The sequence below is a fragment of the Oncorhynchus mykiss genome, chromosome 1 (assembly GCF_057628025.1).
Source record: "Oncorhynchus mykiss isolate SJ-2025 chromosome 1, ASM5762802v1, whole genome shotgun sequence".
Lineage (NCBI taxonomy): Eukaryota > Metazoa > Chordata > Actinopteri > Salmoniformes > Salmonidae > Oncorhynchus > Oncorhynchus mykiss.
Genome location: NC_143022.1, coordinates 14,864,243 through 14,877,500, shown reverse-complemented (window position 1 = coordinate 14,877,500; position 13,258 = coordinate 14,864,243). Strand labels below are relative to the sequence as shown.

Sequence of the window (13,258 nt, the reverse complement as noted above, 5' to 3'; positions counted from 1 at the left end):
TCTCTGTCTCTCTCCCTCTCTCTCTCTCTCTCTCTGTCTCTCTCTCTCTGTCTCTCTCTCCCTCTCTCTCTGTTTCTTTCTCTGTCTCTGTCTCTCTCTCTGTCTCTCTCTCCCTCTCTCTCTCTGTCTCCCTCTCTCTCTCTGTCTCTTTCTCTGTCTCTCTCCCCCGCTCTCTCTCTCTCTCTCTCTCCCTCTCTCTCTCTCTCTTTCTCTGTCTCTCCCTCTCTCTCTCTCTGTCTCGTTCTCTGTCTCTCTCTCCCTCTCTCTCTCTCTGTCTCTCTGTCTCGTTCTGTCTCTCTCTCCCTCTCTCTCTCTCTCTCTCTGTCTCGTTCTCTGTCTCTCTCTCCCTCTCTCTCTCTCTGTCTCTCTCTCTATCTCTCGCTCACACTCGCGCTCACACTCACTCACTCTCTCTTTCTCTCTCTCTCTCTCTCTCTCTCACACACACACACACACACACACACACACACACACACACACACACACACACACACACACACACACACACACACACAGGTGAAGTCCAGTGTTGGGTCCAGTGGGAGCACAGCTACGGAGCTCGTGTCCAGAGAAGCAACACTCAAGATCCTCCGAGAGACTTCGTCAAAGGTCATCTGACTGGAAGCCCATGTGTTACATCCTCTTTGCTCCCTACACATCCCTACCAGCCTGAGAGCCTCTCTCTGTGTCCCGGCAACAAGCCACTGAGTTGTTTACTGACTTGGTTTCTCAGGTCAAAATGAGTTGAGCAACTTCAAACCCCCCAACATGAACACCAGGCAGACACTACAAACCCCCAACATGAACACCAGGCAGACACTACAAACCCCCAAAATGAACACCAGGCAGACACTACAAACCCCCAACATGAACACCAGGCAGACACTACAAATCCCCAACATGAACACCAGGCAGACACTAAAAACCCCCAACATGAACACCAGGCAGACACTACAAACCCCCAACATGAACACCAGGCAGACACTACAAACCCCCAACAGATGCACGCTTCCCGGGCGATGAATTCAAACCTGTGACCGGTATTCTTCTGACCTAGAGTGTGTGTATGTGTGTGTTGTGGTGTGTGTATGTGTGTGTTGTGGTGTGTGTGTGTGTGTGTGTGTGTTGTGGTGTGTGTGTGTGTGTGTTTTGTGGTGTGTGTGTGTGTGTGTGTTGTGGTGTGTGTGTGTGTGTTGTGGTGTGTGTGTTGTTGTGTGTGTGTGTTGTGGTGTGTGTTGTGGTGTGTGTGTTGTGGTGTGTGTGTGTGTGTGTGTGTGTGTGTGTGTGTGTGTGTGTGTGTGTGTGTGTGTGTGTGTGTGTGTGTGTGTGTGTGTGTGTGTGTGTGTGTGTGTGTGTGTATGTGTGTGTTGTGGTGTGTGTGTATGTGTGTGTTATGGTGTGTGTGTATGTGTGTGTTATGGTGTGTGTGTGTGTGTGTGTTGTTGTGGTGTGTGTGTGTGTGTGTGTGTTGTGGTGTGTGTGTGTGTGTGTCTTGTGTGTGTTGTGGTGTGTGTGTGTGTCTTGTGTGTGTGTGTGTGTGTGTGTGTGTGTGTGTGTGTGTGTGTGTGTGTGTGTGTGTGTGTGTTGTGTGTGTTCATGTTTGTACCTCTTGTTTGTGCTCTCTGCAGAAGGCCTCAGAGAACGAGGCCGAGTCTTCAGAGAGTGTGACTGTGCCGGCTGCCGAGACCCCCCTGGGGCAGGTGAGCATCGCAGTGGATTTGGGTTACCTGTGTACCTAACGGCACTCCATGTAGTACAATGGAATCCACTCTGTGGAAGGAAATGAATCAGAAGGAGCTCATAGTATTAGACAACTTGTGTTTTAATATGCATTATTCAGTTATTCACAACTATTTTAAAGACAAAGATCTGGATAATATTTTTGTTTCTGTTGTGTCTTGCCGTTAGTGTGTGTATGCGCACGCGTGTGTGTGCGTGCGTGTGTGCGCGTGTGTGTTTGTGAAGCAGCTGACAGAGCCATTCCCACTCAGGGTTAGCATAAAAACCATCTGCCCATGGAGTGCTGTGAACTTCATCCATCAACCATTGGCTGAAATGCCAGTGTGCCCCAGCCCATGTGTGGTCACTGAACCCAGTACAGGGCTATGCTGAGGACGTTCACATCTCCTCCAGAGAGGACCATGCTATCAACGACATGCTCTCTCGCACAGATTACTTTTTGAAAAGGTCTGGAAGTGAAAGACAGTGAATGTATAAAAGACAGAGGTAAACGCTGGTACAAGTCTCGAACTGATAAACCCCCAACATTTACACTAACGAATAAACCAATCAGAGTTTACTCTCATCACGATATATATGGTTATCTTTGACATAAGTTGAATGTTGCTGGTGAGTGGGCGGAGTTGAGGAGCTTGTTAATGAGTATTCAACCAGGCTTGATATGATTAACGTTTCCCCTCTGCCTGTGGCCATGAAGCTAGAAGCTGTGAGAGAGGTGGCCCTAGTAAAGATTCAACATCTGCTTACAAATGTGCCTCTCCCACAGAAGGTTCTGGGGGAAATGAATAACAAAACTGTTCAGGTGGTGAGAAAGTGGCTCTGCTTCAACACACACACCACACGTGACGGTGTCTTCCTGAGCCAAAGAGAGCGGCGTTTAGGCGTCCCGAATATTGAGTGGATTTACGCTGCTGCCAGACAGACTCACCTGTTGAACATGCTCAACAGTGATGATGTGACAGGTAAGGAGTTATCCAGAGCCGTCCTTCCTCCTGGACCGTTACACTGGCCAGGGACACTGAGGACAACTTCCTGGGCTTCAGGAGGACGGTTACACTGGCCAGGGACACTGAGGACAACTTCCTGGGCTTCAGGAGGACGGTTACACTGGCCAGGGACACTGAGGACAACTTCCTGGGCTTCAGGAGGACGGTTACACTGGCCAGGGACACTGAGGACAACTTCCTGGGCTTCAGGAGGACGGTTACACTGGCCAGGGACACTGAGGACAACTTCCTGGGCTTCAGGAGGACGGTTACACTGGCCAGGGACACTGAGGACAACTTCCTGGAAGGAAGGCAAATGGAATATTGGACATTCGTGCTGCTGGCTTTGGTGTCTGGTCAGACTGGCCAGACCTCAACAACCTGTGCAACCGGACTGGAGTGGAGCTCAGGTGGACACTGCAAACTGAGCCAGTGACTGATTCTGATGTAGTTGTGGCAGATTGTTGTGTTGTTGTGGAGACTTCTGTCACCCATCATGGAACATCTCATCCTACATGCAGGACAACACTCCGCGGTGTCAGATGGATGCAGCTCCTGTAACACTGGACCGGCCTGAGGCTGCAGGGGAAACTCACTGCTCTGGACTGTGATGTCCACTCTGTCTCCCAGCTACTGCAACACTGGACTGGCCTGAGGCTGCAGGGGAAACTCGATGCTCTGGACTGTGATGACCACTCTGTTTCCCATTCCATTTACCAGAACGGTGCCATTTTATTTTTAATTTTTATTTGACCTTTATTTAACTAGGCATGTCAGTTAAGAACAAATTCTTATTTTCAATGACTGCCTAGGAACAGTGGGTTAACTGCCTGTTCAGGGGCAGAACGACAGATTTGTACCTTGTCAGCTCGGAGATTTGAACTTGCAACCTTCCGGTTACTAGTCCAACGCTCTAACCACTAGGCTACCCTGCCACCCCAATGTCCTCGCCATTGGCCATTTATTTTTAAGGTGAGGCTGCAAGTTCTACAAACAAAATATAATGTAGCACTCTGGTACCCTGCAAACCATGACCCATTCTGTATTCCACATGAGTCAAATGTAATGGAGTCCATTGTCCATGTTGTGAATGGCTGCTGTTCATACAAGGATTTGTACATTGCTAGACATGGCCACCTTGTCGACCTGATAGCGAGCGAGCGAGACAAGTGGATGCAGAAACATTCTTGTGTAAGGGGAAGCTGGTTTGATAATGATGTGTTTTCCTGTATGCCAAATATACCAGATATTGTTGTTGTGGGGGGGGGGACAAGGCCTTTGCAGAGAAGCTGCTTCAGGACCAGCCCCTCGTGGCATGCTGGGACATCCTCGGGTTTAGGTGCAAGCTGGTGGTGCTGATGTTTGGCAGTCTCGGCCACGTTCACAGGCTTGCAGTGCATGGCCTCCAGATTGAGGGCCTGACAAAAATTATGGCAAAGCAATTGGCTACGTACTGCTCTGTTTCAGCTGTCATGGGCAGCCTAGCTGATTGGAGAAGGAGGTGCTTTCTTTACCTTTGAGTGGCATGCATACAGGGACCTTTAAAATGGTTGCATACTTTTTTTGTCAATTTGATTGGTGGATTCAAATTAAGTATTTAAAATGTGTGTGTGTGCGCAGACTGCGAACCTGTCCAAAACCTGTCGGCTCTCCTGTAAGCTGCCTGTGGTGAGCTCTGTGAAAGGGGAGCTGGTGCCCCCCCCTGCCTCTTTCCTACCTTCCTCCTGCACCAGCCCAGACTTTGAGTACTGCAGCAAAGGTATGGAGCCACACTCACAACCAGCAGGCCATTTACAGGGCTACATTAGGGACCCTAAGAGTACAAGGTATTTTCAACATATTGTGCTCACTGGGGAAGAACTGACTGTTTTACTCAACTGTCTTATTTTATCTATTCAATTCTTTGTGCAGAAAGTTGTGAATCAAATCAAATGTTATTGGTCACGTACACGTGTTTAGCAGATGTTATTGGTCACGTACACGTGTTTAGCAGATGTTATTGGTCACGTACACGTGTTTAGCAGATGTTATTGGTCACGTACACGTGTTTAGCAGATGTTATTGGTCACGTACACGTGTTTAGCAGATGTTATTGGTCACGTACACGTGTTTAGCAGATGTTATTGGTCACGTACACGTGTTTAGCAGATGTTATTGGTCACGTACACGTGTTTAGCAGATGTTATTGCAGGTGTAGAGAAATGTATATTATTCATTATAAAGAGGACAGCCAACAACATAAACACTTGCATTGAGGTTTAATAACAAAATCTCTCTCCTCCCTCTCTCTATACTGTAGACCCAGCCACGTGCCCTATCGTTCCAGGCCAGGAGAAAATCATAGAGATCGCCAAGGGTCGCTCTGGCCTGGGTCTCAGCATTGTAGGGGGAAAAGACACCCAGCTGGTAAGTCTGCTAGCCTTGCTCAGGGGCGACCATGTTGACCATGACAGGTTACGTAAATTTGTCTCCATCTCAGCCAGAGATGAGAGCCACAGCTACACTGCATAGTAGCATAGTAGTGGTGGTTTTAGTGTAATGAGGATGTCTCATTAAAGTAAGACAAAAAGTCAACAGTCTCTCTCGCTCTCTTTCTCTCTCGCTCTCTTTCTCTCCATCTCTCTCTCTCTCTCAAGGATGCCATAGTGATCCATGAGGTATATGAGGAGGGGGCGGCGGCACGTGATGGACGACTCTGGGCTGGAGATCAGATCCTGGAGGTTAGTCTCTCTCTTTTATCTCTCTCTTTATCTCTCTCCCTCTGTTTGTTTCTCTCTCCGTGTATGCTGGGAGTGTTTTGTATTTGAGAGGCCGTGTGGAGGGCTCTGTCCTTACTTATTTTCTTGGTCTTTTCTTTCAATTTGTATTTTCTATGGTGGAGGGTTAACGCACTAGTTAGTTTAGCGGTACCTACTGTTTTAGTTCAAAGTTAGGGATGAAGAGGACAGAGTTTTAGTTGCCTGGTGATTGAATGGTGTGGTGTGCACGATGCCTTCTCAGCCTAGCGCGGAGGAGACGCTGTGGTTACGGCATGGATTCAGGTGTGCTCCTGAGAATGGAGTTAAGGTGGAGGAGGTTCTGCTCACGGTAGGTGAACAGGTGGGAGCTGAATTTATACATTCCGCATCCAGAATTAACAAAGCTGTGGTTGTGTTCATGAAAATAGTATATTTAGTGGGTAGGCTGATTGCTAGGTGGCTCCCATTTTGGCTGTAGTGTTTCCAAGTGCCTGAATGAGAGCGCGTTCTTTGTTTTTCTCCAGTAAAGACAATAAGGATTCTCCATCTTTAGCGTTTATTTACGTATTAGGGTACCTGCGGTTTGATTATAAACGTTGTTTGACTTGTTTGGAGAAGTTTATTAGTAACGTTTGGGATTAATTTTGTATGCATTCTGATGGCGGGAAACCGGTGGATTGTTGACTGAAGCGCGCCAACTAAACTGAGTTTTTGGGGATATAGAGAAGGACATTATCGAACGAAAGGACCATTTGTGATGATTCTGGGACCTTTTGGAGTGCCAACAGAAGATCATCAAAGGTTAGGTGTTTATTATATCTCTATTTCTGACTTTCGTGTCGCACCTGTCTGGTTGAAATATGTTTTTCATGGTTTTCTATGTGGGGCGCTGTCCTCAGATAATCGCATGGTGTGTTTTTGCCGTAAAGCCTTTTTGAAGTCTGACACAGCGGCTGGATTAGTAAGAAATTAAGCTTTATTTTGATGTATTACACTTCTGATTTTATGAAAGTTAAATATTTATAATTCTGTAGTTTTAATTTTGCGCTCGGCAATTTCACCGGATGTTGGACGCTACTGTCCCACCTGCCTATAAGAAGTTAAATTGAGGCATGCCGGATAGTCTGCTGTGTTTTGAATGTGGGGATTTGAGGCACAAGAGCTTTGCGTGCCCACATAAAGGCCGTAGACAAGGTGAGGATACAAGCTCCAGTGGGAGAAATCGAGGTAAACGTGCAGGGGGCCATGAGACACAGCCAGCAGAGGCTGGGTCTAGTCATGTTATAGATGGTGGTGTAGATGAGGCTGGGTCTAGTCAGGCTATAGATGGAGGTGTAGATGTGGCTGGGTCTAGTCAGGCTATAGATGGAGGTGTAGATGAGGCTGGGTCTAGTCAGGCTATAGATGGAGGTGTAGATGTGGCTGGGTCTAGTCATGTTATAGATGGTGGTGTAGATGAGGCTGGGTCTAGTCAGGCTATAGATGGAGGTGTAGATGAGGCTGGGTCTAGTCAGGCTATAGATGGAGGTGTAGATGTGGCTGGGTCTAGTCAGGCTATAGATGGAGGTGTAGATGTGGCTGGGTCTAGTCAGGCTATAGATGGAGGTGTAGATGTGGCTGGGTCTAGTCAGGCTATAGATGGAGGTGTAGATGAGGCTGGGTCTAGTCAGGCTATAGAAGGAGGTGTAAATGAGGCTGGGTCTAGTCAGGCTATAGATGGAGGTGTAGATGAGGCTGGGTCTAGTCAGGCTATAGATGGAGGTGTAGATGAGTCTGGGTCTAGTCAGGCTATAGATGGAGGTGTAGATGAGGCTGGGTCTAGTCAGGCTATAGATGGAGGTGTAGATGAAGCTGGGTCTAGTCAGGCTATAGATGGAGGTGTAGATGAGGCTGGGTCTAGTCAGGCTATAGATGGAGGTGTAGATGAGTCTGGGTCTAGTCAGGCTATAGATGGAGGTGTAGATGTGGCTGGGTCTAGTCAGGCTATAGATGGAGGTGTAGATGTGGCTGGGTCTAGTCAGGCTATAGATGGAGGTGTAGATGAGGCTGGGTCTAGTCAGGCTATAGATGGAGGTGTAGATGAGGCTGGGTCTAGTCAGGCTAGGCTAGTGGATGAGGATAGTGTAGTGGGGAAGGGTAAGCAACTGGGGGGGTGGAGGACAGTGTCAAGCGGAAGAAAATAAGGGGGAGAAGAAAAAGGTGGGAGGGGAGAGGCTGGTGTGGTCAAAGGCACCAAGGGGGGGTCGGGGGTTAGGTGGTCAGGATGGCAGATGGAGACGAGGAAGTGGAAGGGGAGTTTGAGGAAGAGGACGATGAGGAGGTTTTCTGTTCAGACTCATCCTCTGTGGGCCCGGAGCTGACAGCCAGAGGTGTCAAAGTACACGGTGAGGGAACTGTCAAGGTTCCTGAGTGAGACTAAAGGGAAAAAGAAGGTTCAAATGTAAGCTTTTTTTTTGCAATCTGGTACCCCCTGTATATATCCTCCACATTGACTCTGTACCGTAACACCCTGTATATATCCTCCACATTGACTCTGTACCGTTAACACCCTGTATATAGCCTCCACATTGACTCTGTACCGTAACACCCTGCATATAGCCTCCACATTGACTCTGTACCGTAACACCCTGTATATAGCCTCCACGTTGACTCTGTACCGTAACACCCTGTATATAGCCTCCACATTGACTCTGTACCGTAACACCCTGTATATAGCCTCCACATTGACTCTGTACCGTAACACCCTGTATATAGCCCCCACATTGATTCTGTACCGTAACACCCTGTATATAGCCTCACATTGACTCTGTACCGTAACACCCTGTATATAGCCTCCACATTGACTCTGTACCGTAACACCCTGTATATAGCCTCCACATTGACTCTGTACCGTAACACCCTGTATATAGCCTCCACATTGATTCTGTACCGTAACACCCTGTATATAGCCTCCACATTGACTCTGTACCGTAACACCCTGTATATAGCCTCCACATTGACTCTGTACCGTAACACCCTGTATATAGCCTCCACATTGACTCTGTACCGTAACACCCTGTATATAGCCTCCACATTGATTCTGTACCGTAACACCCTGTATATAGCCTCACATTGACTCTGTACCGTAACACCCTGTATATAGCCTCCACATTGACTCTGTACCGTAACACCCTGTATATAGCCTCCACATTGACTCTGTACCGTAACACCCTGTATATAGCCTCCACATTGACTCTGTACCGTAACACCCTGTATATAGCCTCCACATTGACTCTGTACCGTAACACCCTGTATATAGCCTCCACATTGACTCTGTACCGTAACACCCTGTATATAGCCTCCACATTGACTCTGTACCGTAACACCCTGTATATAGCCTCCACATTGACTCTGTACCGGTACCCCCTGTATATAGCCTCCACATTGATTCTGTACCGTAACACCCTGTATATAGCCTCACATTGACTCTGTACCGTAACACCCTGTATATAGCCTCCACATTGACTCTGTACCGTAACACCCTGTATATAGCCTCCACATTGACTCTGTACCGTAACACCCTGTATATAGCCTCCACATTGACTCTGTACCGTAACACCCTGTATATAGCCTCCACATTGATTCTGTACCGTAACACCCTGTATATAGCCCCACTATTTTTTATTTACTGCTGCTCTTTTATTATTGCTTACTCTTCTCTTACTTTTTTATTTATTTTTTAGGTATTTACTTAAAACTGCTTTGTTGGTTAAGGGATTGTAAGTAAGCATTTCACTGCAAGGTGAACCTGTTCCATGTGACAAATAAGATTTGATTTGATTAGGGGGTGGGACATCATTAATCAGTTTGAACAAACCGATGTTTGGAGAACTAGACATTATACATGGGTGAAGGTCTTTGGGGCTAGTGGGTGAGTGCAGCCCAACACCAGACAGTATACATGTGTGAAGGTCTTTGGGGCTAGTGGGTGAGTGCAACCCGACTCAATCGTTTTTACATGTCCAGGAATCAGAGCAATAGGCTGTTGGGCGCTTCCATTCTCCCGGTGGGGTTTTCAGATCACCACGTAAGCATGGCTCGGCTGTCTATTTCACCAGGTCCTCCCAGGCATCCTATTAGAAGTTTAATGCAAAGCTCTTACAAGATGCCATCTTTTGCTCAGATTTCCAGACTTTTTGTTAAAGGTGGGGGCAGCGAAGAGAGGAGTATGAGTCTCTGAGTCAATAGTGGGATGTGGGAAAAGTACAAATTTGTATTTTCTGTCAACAGTATACAGCTCTCTCATCCTCAGAGGCTATGAGAGTATTGGGGGAACTCGAAGCATAGTATCAGTGAGGTGAAGGTGGAGGTAGAGCTGGTGGGGCAAGGCAATGTAGGCCTCCAGGCTAAATTAGCTGAATTATGTAGGAACCTGGGCAGTTTATTCCAGGTTAAAGCAAAGGGAGCACTTGTAAGAGCTAGGTTCTCCATGTTCAATGAGATAGATGCTCCCAGCTCCTACTTCTTTGGTTTGGAAAGACAGAGCGGTGAAGCCAAGGGTATGCATTGTCTACGGCTGTCTGATGGGCGGGTGACCTCTGTGGTGGGGAGATGCTGACTGTGGAGATTTAACCTGAGTTGTATAGGGCAGAACTGTGTGATCCTATGTGTGCTCAGGTTTTGTTTGCAGAACTCCGTAAGCTCTCTCTGGCACAGAGGGAGGAAATTGACATTTCTGTCACGAGAATTATGTTCTCAATGTTCATAACACAATTCAATTAAACTACTCGGTCTGCAACCCAGGATTTGTAAGATACTGGTTGAAATGAAACAGATAGAGGCACAGCTAAATCGTTTAAATGTTTATTCACGGTCGCGCTGGTTCCTTGTACAAAACCAATACTAGCTCCTTACGCACATACCTTTGCACACAAACAGTAGATTTTATACGCACATACATACACACGAACAGTAGGTATCCTACGCACATATTGTATCAATACCCAGCCGACAAAGATTAGGGACCATGAGAAGCACTCCCTGTCCTCCCTCAAGATTAGGGAGTACTCACTGCCCTCTCAGACAGTCTGTGTTTAAGATACTATAAAGATATATTGTACAGATATATTGTTTTACCCTAATTCTGACTAAAACTACACACATCATTTTACTGACTAAAACTACACACATCATTAATAATAATTTTATGATCCTAATCAATTTCATACAATTATATGGTTTCAGGGTGGAATATTCTAATCATTCATTTAAACATATAAATTCCATCAACAATTTCCCTGTTGTCCCATGAACTGGCAGAGGCCGTAACTCCGATGTCCCCCAGCCCTGCACCGGGGGTTGATGGACTCCCAGTTGAGTTTTATAAAAATTCTGGGGAATAATTGGACTGGACTTCCTTTGCCTGAGTGCGTCGGGGTAGGAGAATTGCCGATGAGGTGTCGTCGGGCAGTTCTGACTCTCCTGTCCAGAAAGGGAACTTGTGTGAACTTAAGAACTGGAGGCCTGTGGCATATCTCTGTGCGGACTACAAGATATTTGCCAAGGTCCTCGCTAACAGCTTGAAGTCCCATCTGGACTCTGTAGAGCAGACATCTGGACTCTATAGACCAAACATCTGGACTCTATAGAGCAGACATCTGGACTCTATAGAGCAGACATCTGGACTCTACAGACCAAACATCTGGACTCTATAGAGCAGACATCTGGACTCTACAGACCAAACATCTGGACTCTATAGAGCAGACATCTGGACTCTATAGAGCAGACATCTGGACTCTATAGAGCAGACATCTGGACTCTACAGACCAAACATCTGGACTCTATAGAGCAGACATCTGGACTCTATAGAGCAGACATCTGGACTCTACAGAGCAGACATCTGGACTCTATAGAGCAGACATCTGGACTCTACAGAGCAGACATCTGGACTCTACAGAGCAGACATCTGGACTCTACAGAGCAGACATCTGGACTCTATAGAGCAGACATCTGGACTCTATAGAGCAGACATCTGGACTCTATAGAGCAGACATCTGGACTCTATAGAGCAGACATCTGGACTTTTGATAGAGTGGACCATGAGTATCTGTTTAATGTGATGTTTGGACTGGTCACTTTAAATCAAGAGAGGGCTTTTGATAGAGTGGACCATGAGTATCTGTTTAATGTGATGTTTGGACTGGTCTCTTTAAATCAAGAGAGGGCTTTTGATAGAGTGGACCATGAGTATCTGTTTAATGTGATGTTTGGACTGGTCTCTTTAAATCAAGAGAGGGCTTTTGATAGAGTGGACCATGAGTATCTGTTTAATGTGATGTTTGGGTTTTGGGAAAGGTTTTTGGCCTGTGTGAAGGTGTTGTATGCTGGAGCGTCATGTATGGTCAAGGTGGGAGGGGGGCTCAGTAGGCCAGTCTGGGTGAGGCATTAGACAAGGATGCCATTGAGCCTTTTTTGGGCCTGCTACGCAGTAGACTGCAGGGAGTATGCTGGACAGGCATGGGTGTGTTGACAGGCATAGCAGTGTCAGTGTATGCAGATGACGTTTCTGTGAATGTCAGGGAGGGTCAGGATATGCAGGCACCAGAGACCAGTCTGAAGGTGTACGAGGGCGCTTCATCAGCTAAGGTGAACTGGGACAAAAGCGAAGCTCTGTTATGTGGGGCATGGGGGGGATAGGGCCCCCCCTCTGCTTCCAGGGAGTTTGCAGTGGGGTTGTGAAGGGCTTAAAATGTTGGGGCTGTACCTGGGCCCGGAAAGGTGGGTCAGGAAGAACTGGAAGGGGCTGTCACGGGCAGTGGTGTCAAGACTGGCCAGGTGGCGGTGACTCCTGTCCCAAGTGTCATGTAGAGGGAGGGTGCTGATAATCAACAACCTGCGGTGCTGAGAGCCTGGCAGCTGCTAAGGCCCACACGAGAATAGGGTGTGGAGTTTGGGCTGTGGGAGGAGCCTGTCTTCCACAACCCAGCCATCCCTTTGAGATCGGTTCAGTCGGCCACCCTGCAGGAGCGACTGATGGCAGCGGGTTTACTAAGGCTGGGTGACTTGCGGCTGCTGGTGGAGGAGGGGTGTCCAGGAGGCACTGTCTGAGCCGGTAAGGGGGGTTGTTAGAGCGGCTGAAGGGGGAAGTCCAGGAGGCACTGTCTGAGCCGGTAAGGGAGGTTGTTAGAGCGGCTGAAGGGGGAAGTCCAGGAGGCACTGTCTGAGCCGGTAAGGGGGGTTGTTAGAGCGGCTGAAGGGGGAAGTCCAGGAGGCACTGTCTGAGCCGGTAAGGGGGGTTGTTAGAGCGGCTGAAGGGGGAAGTCCAGGAGGCACTGTCTGAGCCGGTAAGTGGGGTTGTTAGAGCGGCTGAAGGGGGAAGTCCAGGAGGCACTGTCTGAGCCGGTAAGTGGGGTTGTTAGAGCAGCTGAAGGGGGAGGGTCCACTGCAGGTGACTGCAGAGACTGGGGACTGGCAAGGGGGTTTGGAAGACTTGTTAGATTTGAACACTCCGAGCCCTCTACAACCTCTGCATTAAGGTAAGGAACATTAGGAGCTTAACAGGACACAGGACACATCAGTGGCAGGGGGTATGTGGGGCAGAGAGTATGGTGAGTTTTAGATGGAGGGGGCTCTACAAACCCCCAGTACCAAAGAGGCCAGGGGACCCCAGGGGAGGGTTCTACATGGAGCCCTGGCCACTAACACGGTTGGCACGGGTCGACCCGGGAGTCGGACAGGGGTGTCCTTTCTGTGTCATGAGTGGAACTGTGATTCATGTGTTTTCTGTGTGTTCAGGTTAATGCCATTAATGTTTAT

At 47.9% G+C, this 13,258-nt stretch overlaps 1 protein-coding gene across 1 annotated transcript in view; it reads left to right on the top strand.

Annotated features, from left to right (window-relative positions):
* LOC110511200 (inaD-like protein) overlaps positions 1 to 13,258 on the top strand; it is a 297,471-nt gene that overhangs the window by 253,595 nt on the left and 30,618 nt on the right. The window contains exons 30-34 of the mRNA XM_090184789.1: positions 517 to 609; positions 1,629 to 1,700; positions 4,347 to 4,485; positions 5,026 to 5,132; positions 5,363 to 5,446. Coding sequence (XP_090040915.1) covers positions 517 to 609; positions 1,629 to 1,700; positions 4,347 to 4,485; positions 5,026 to 5,132; positions 5,363 to 5,446 — 495 coding nt within the window. The remainder of the gene's footprint in view (positions 1 to 516; positions 610 to 1,628; positions 1,701 to 4,346; positions 4,486 to 5,025; positions 5,133 to 5,362; positions 5,447 to 13,258) is intronic.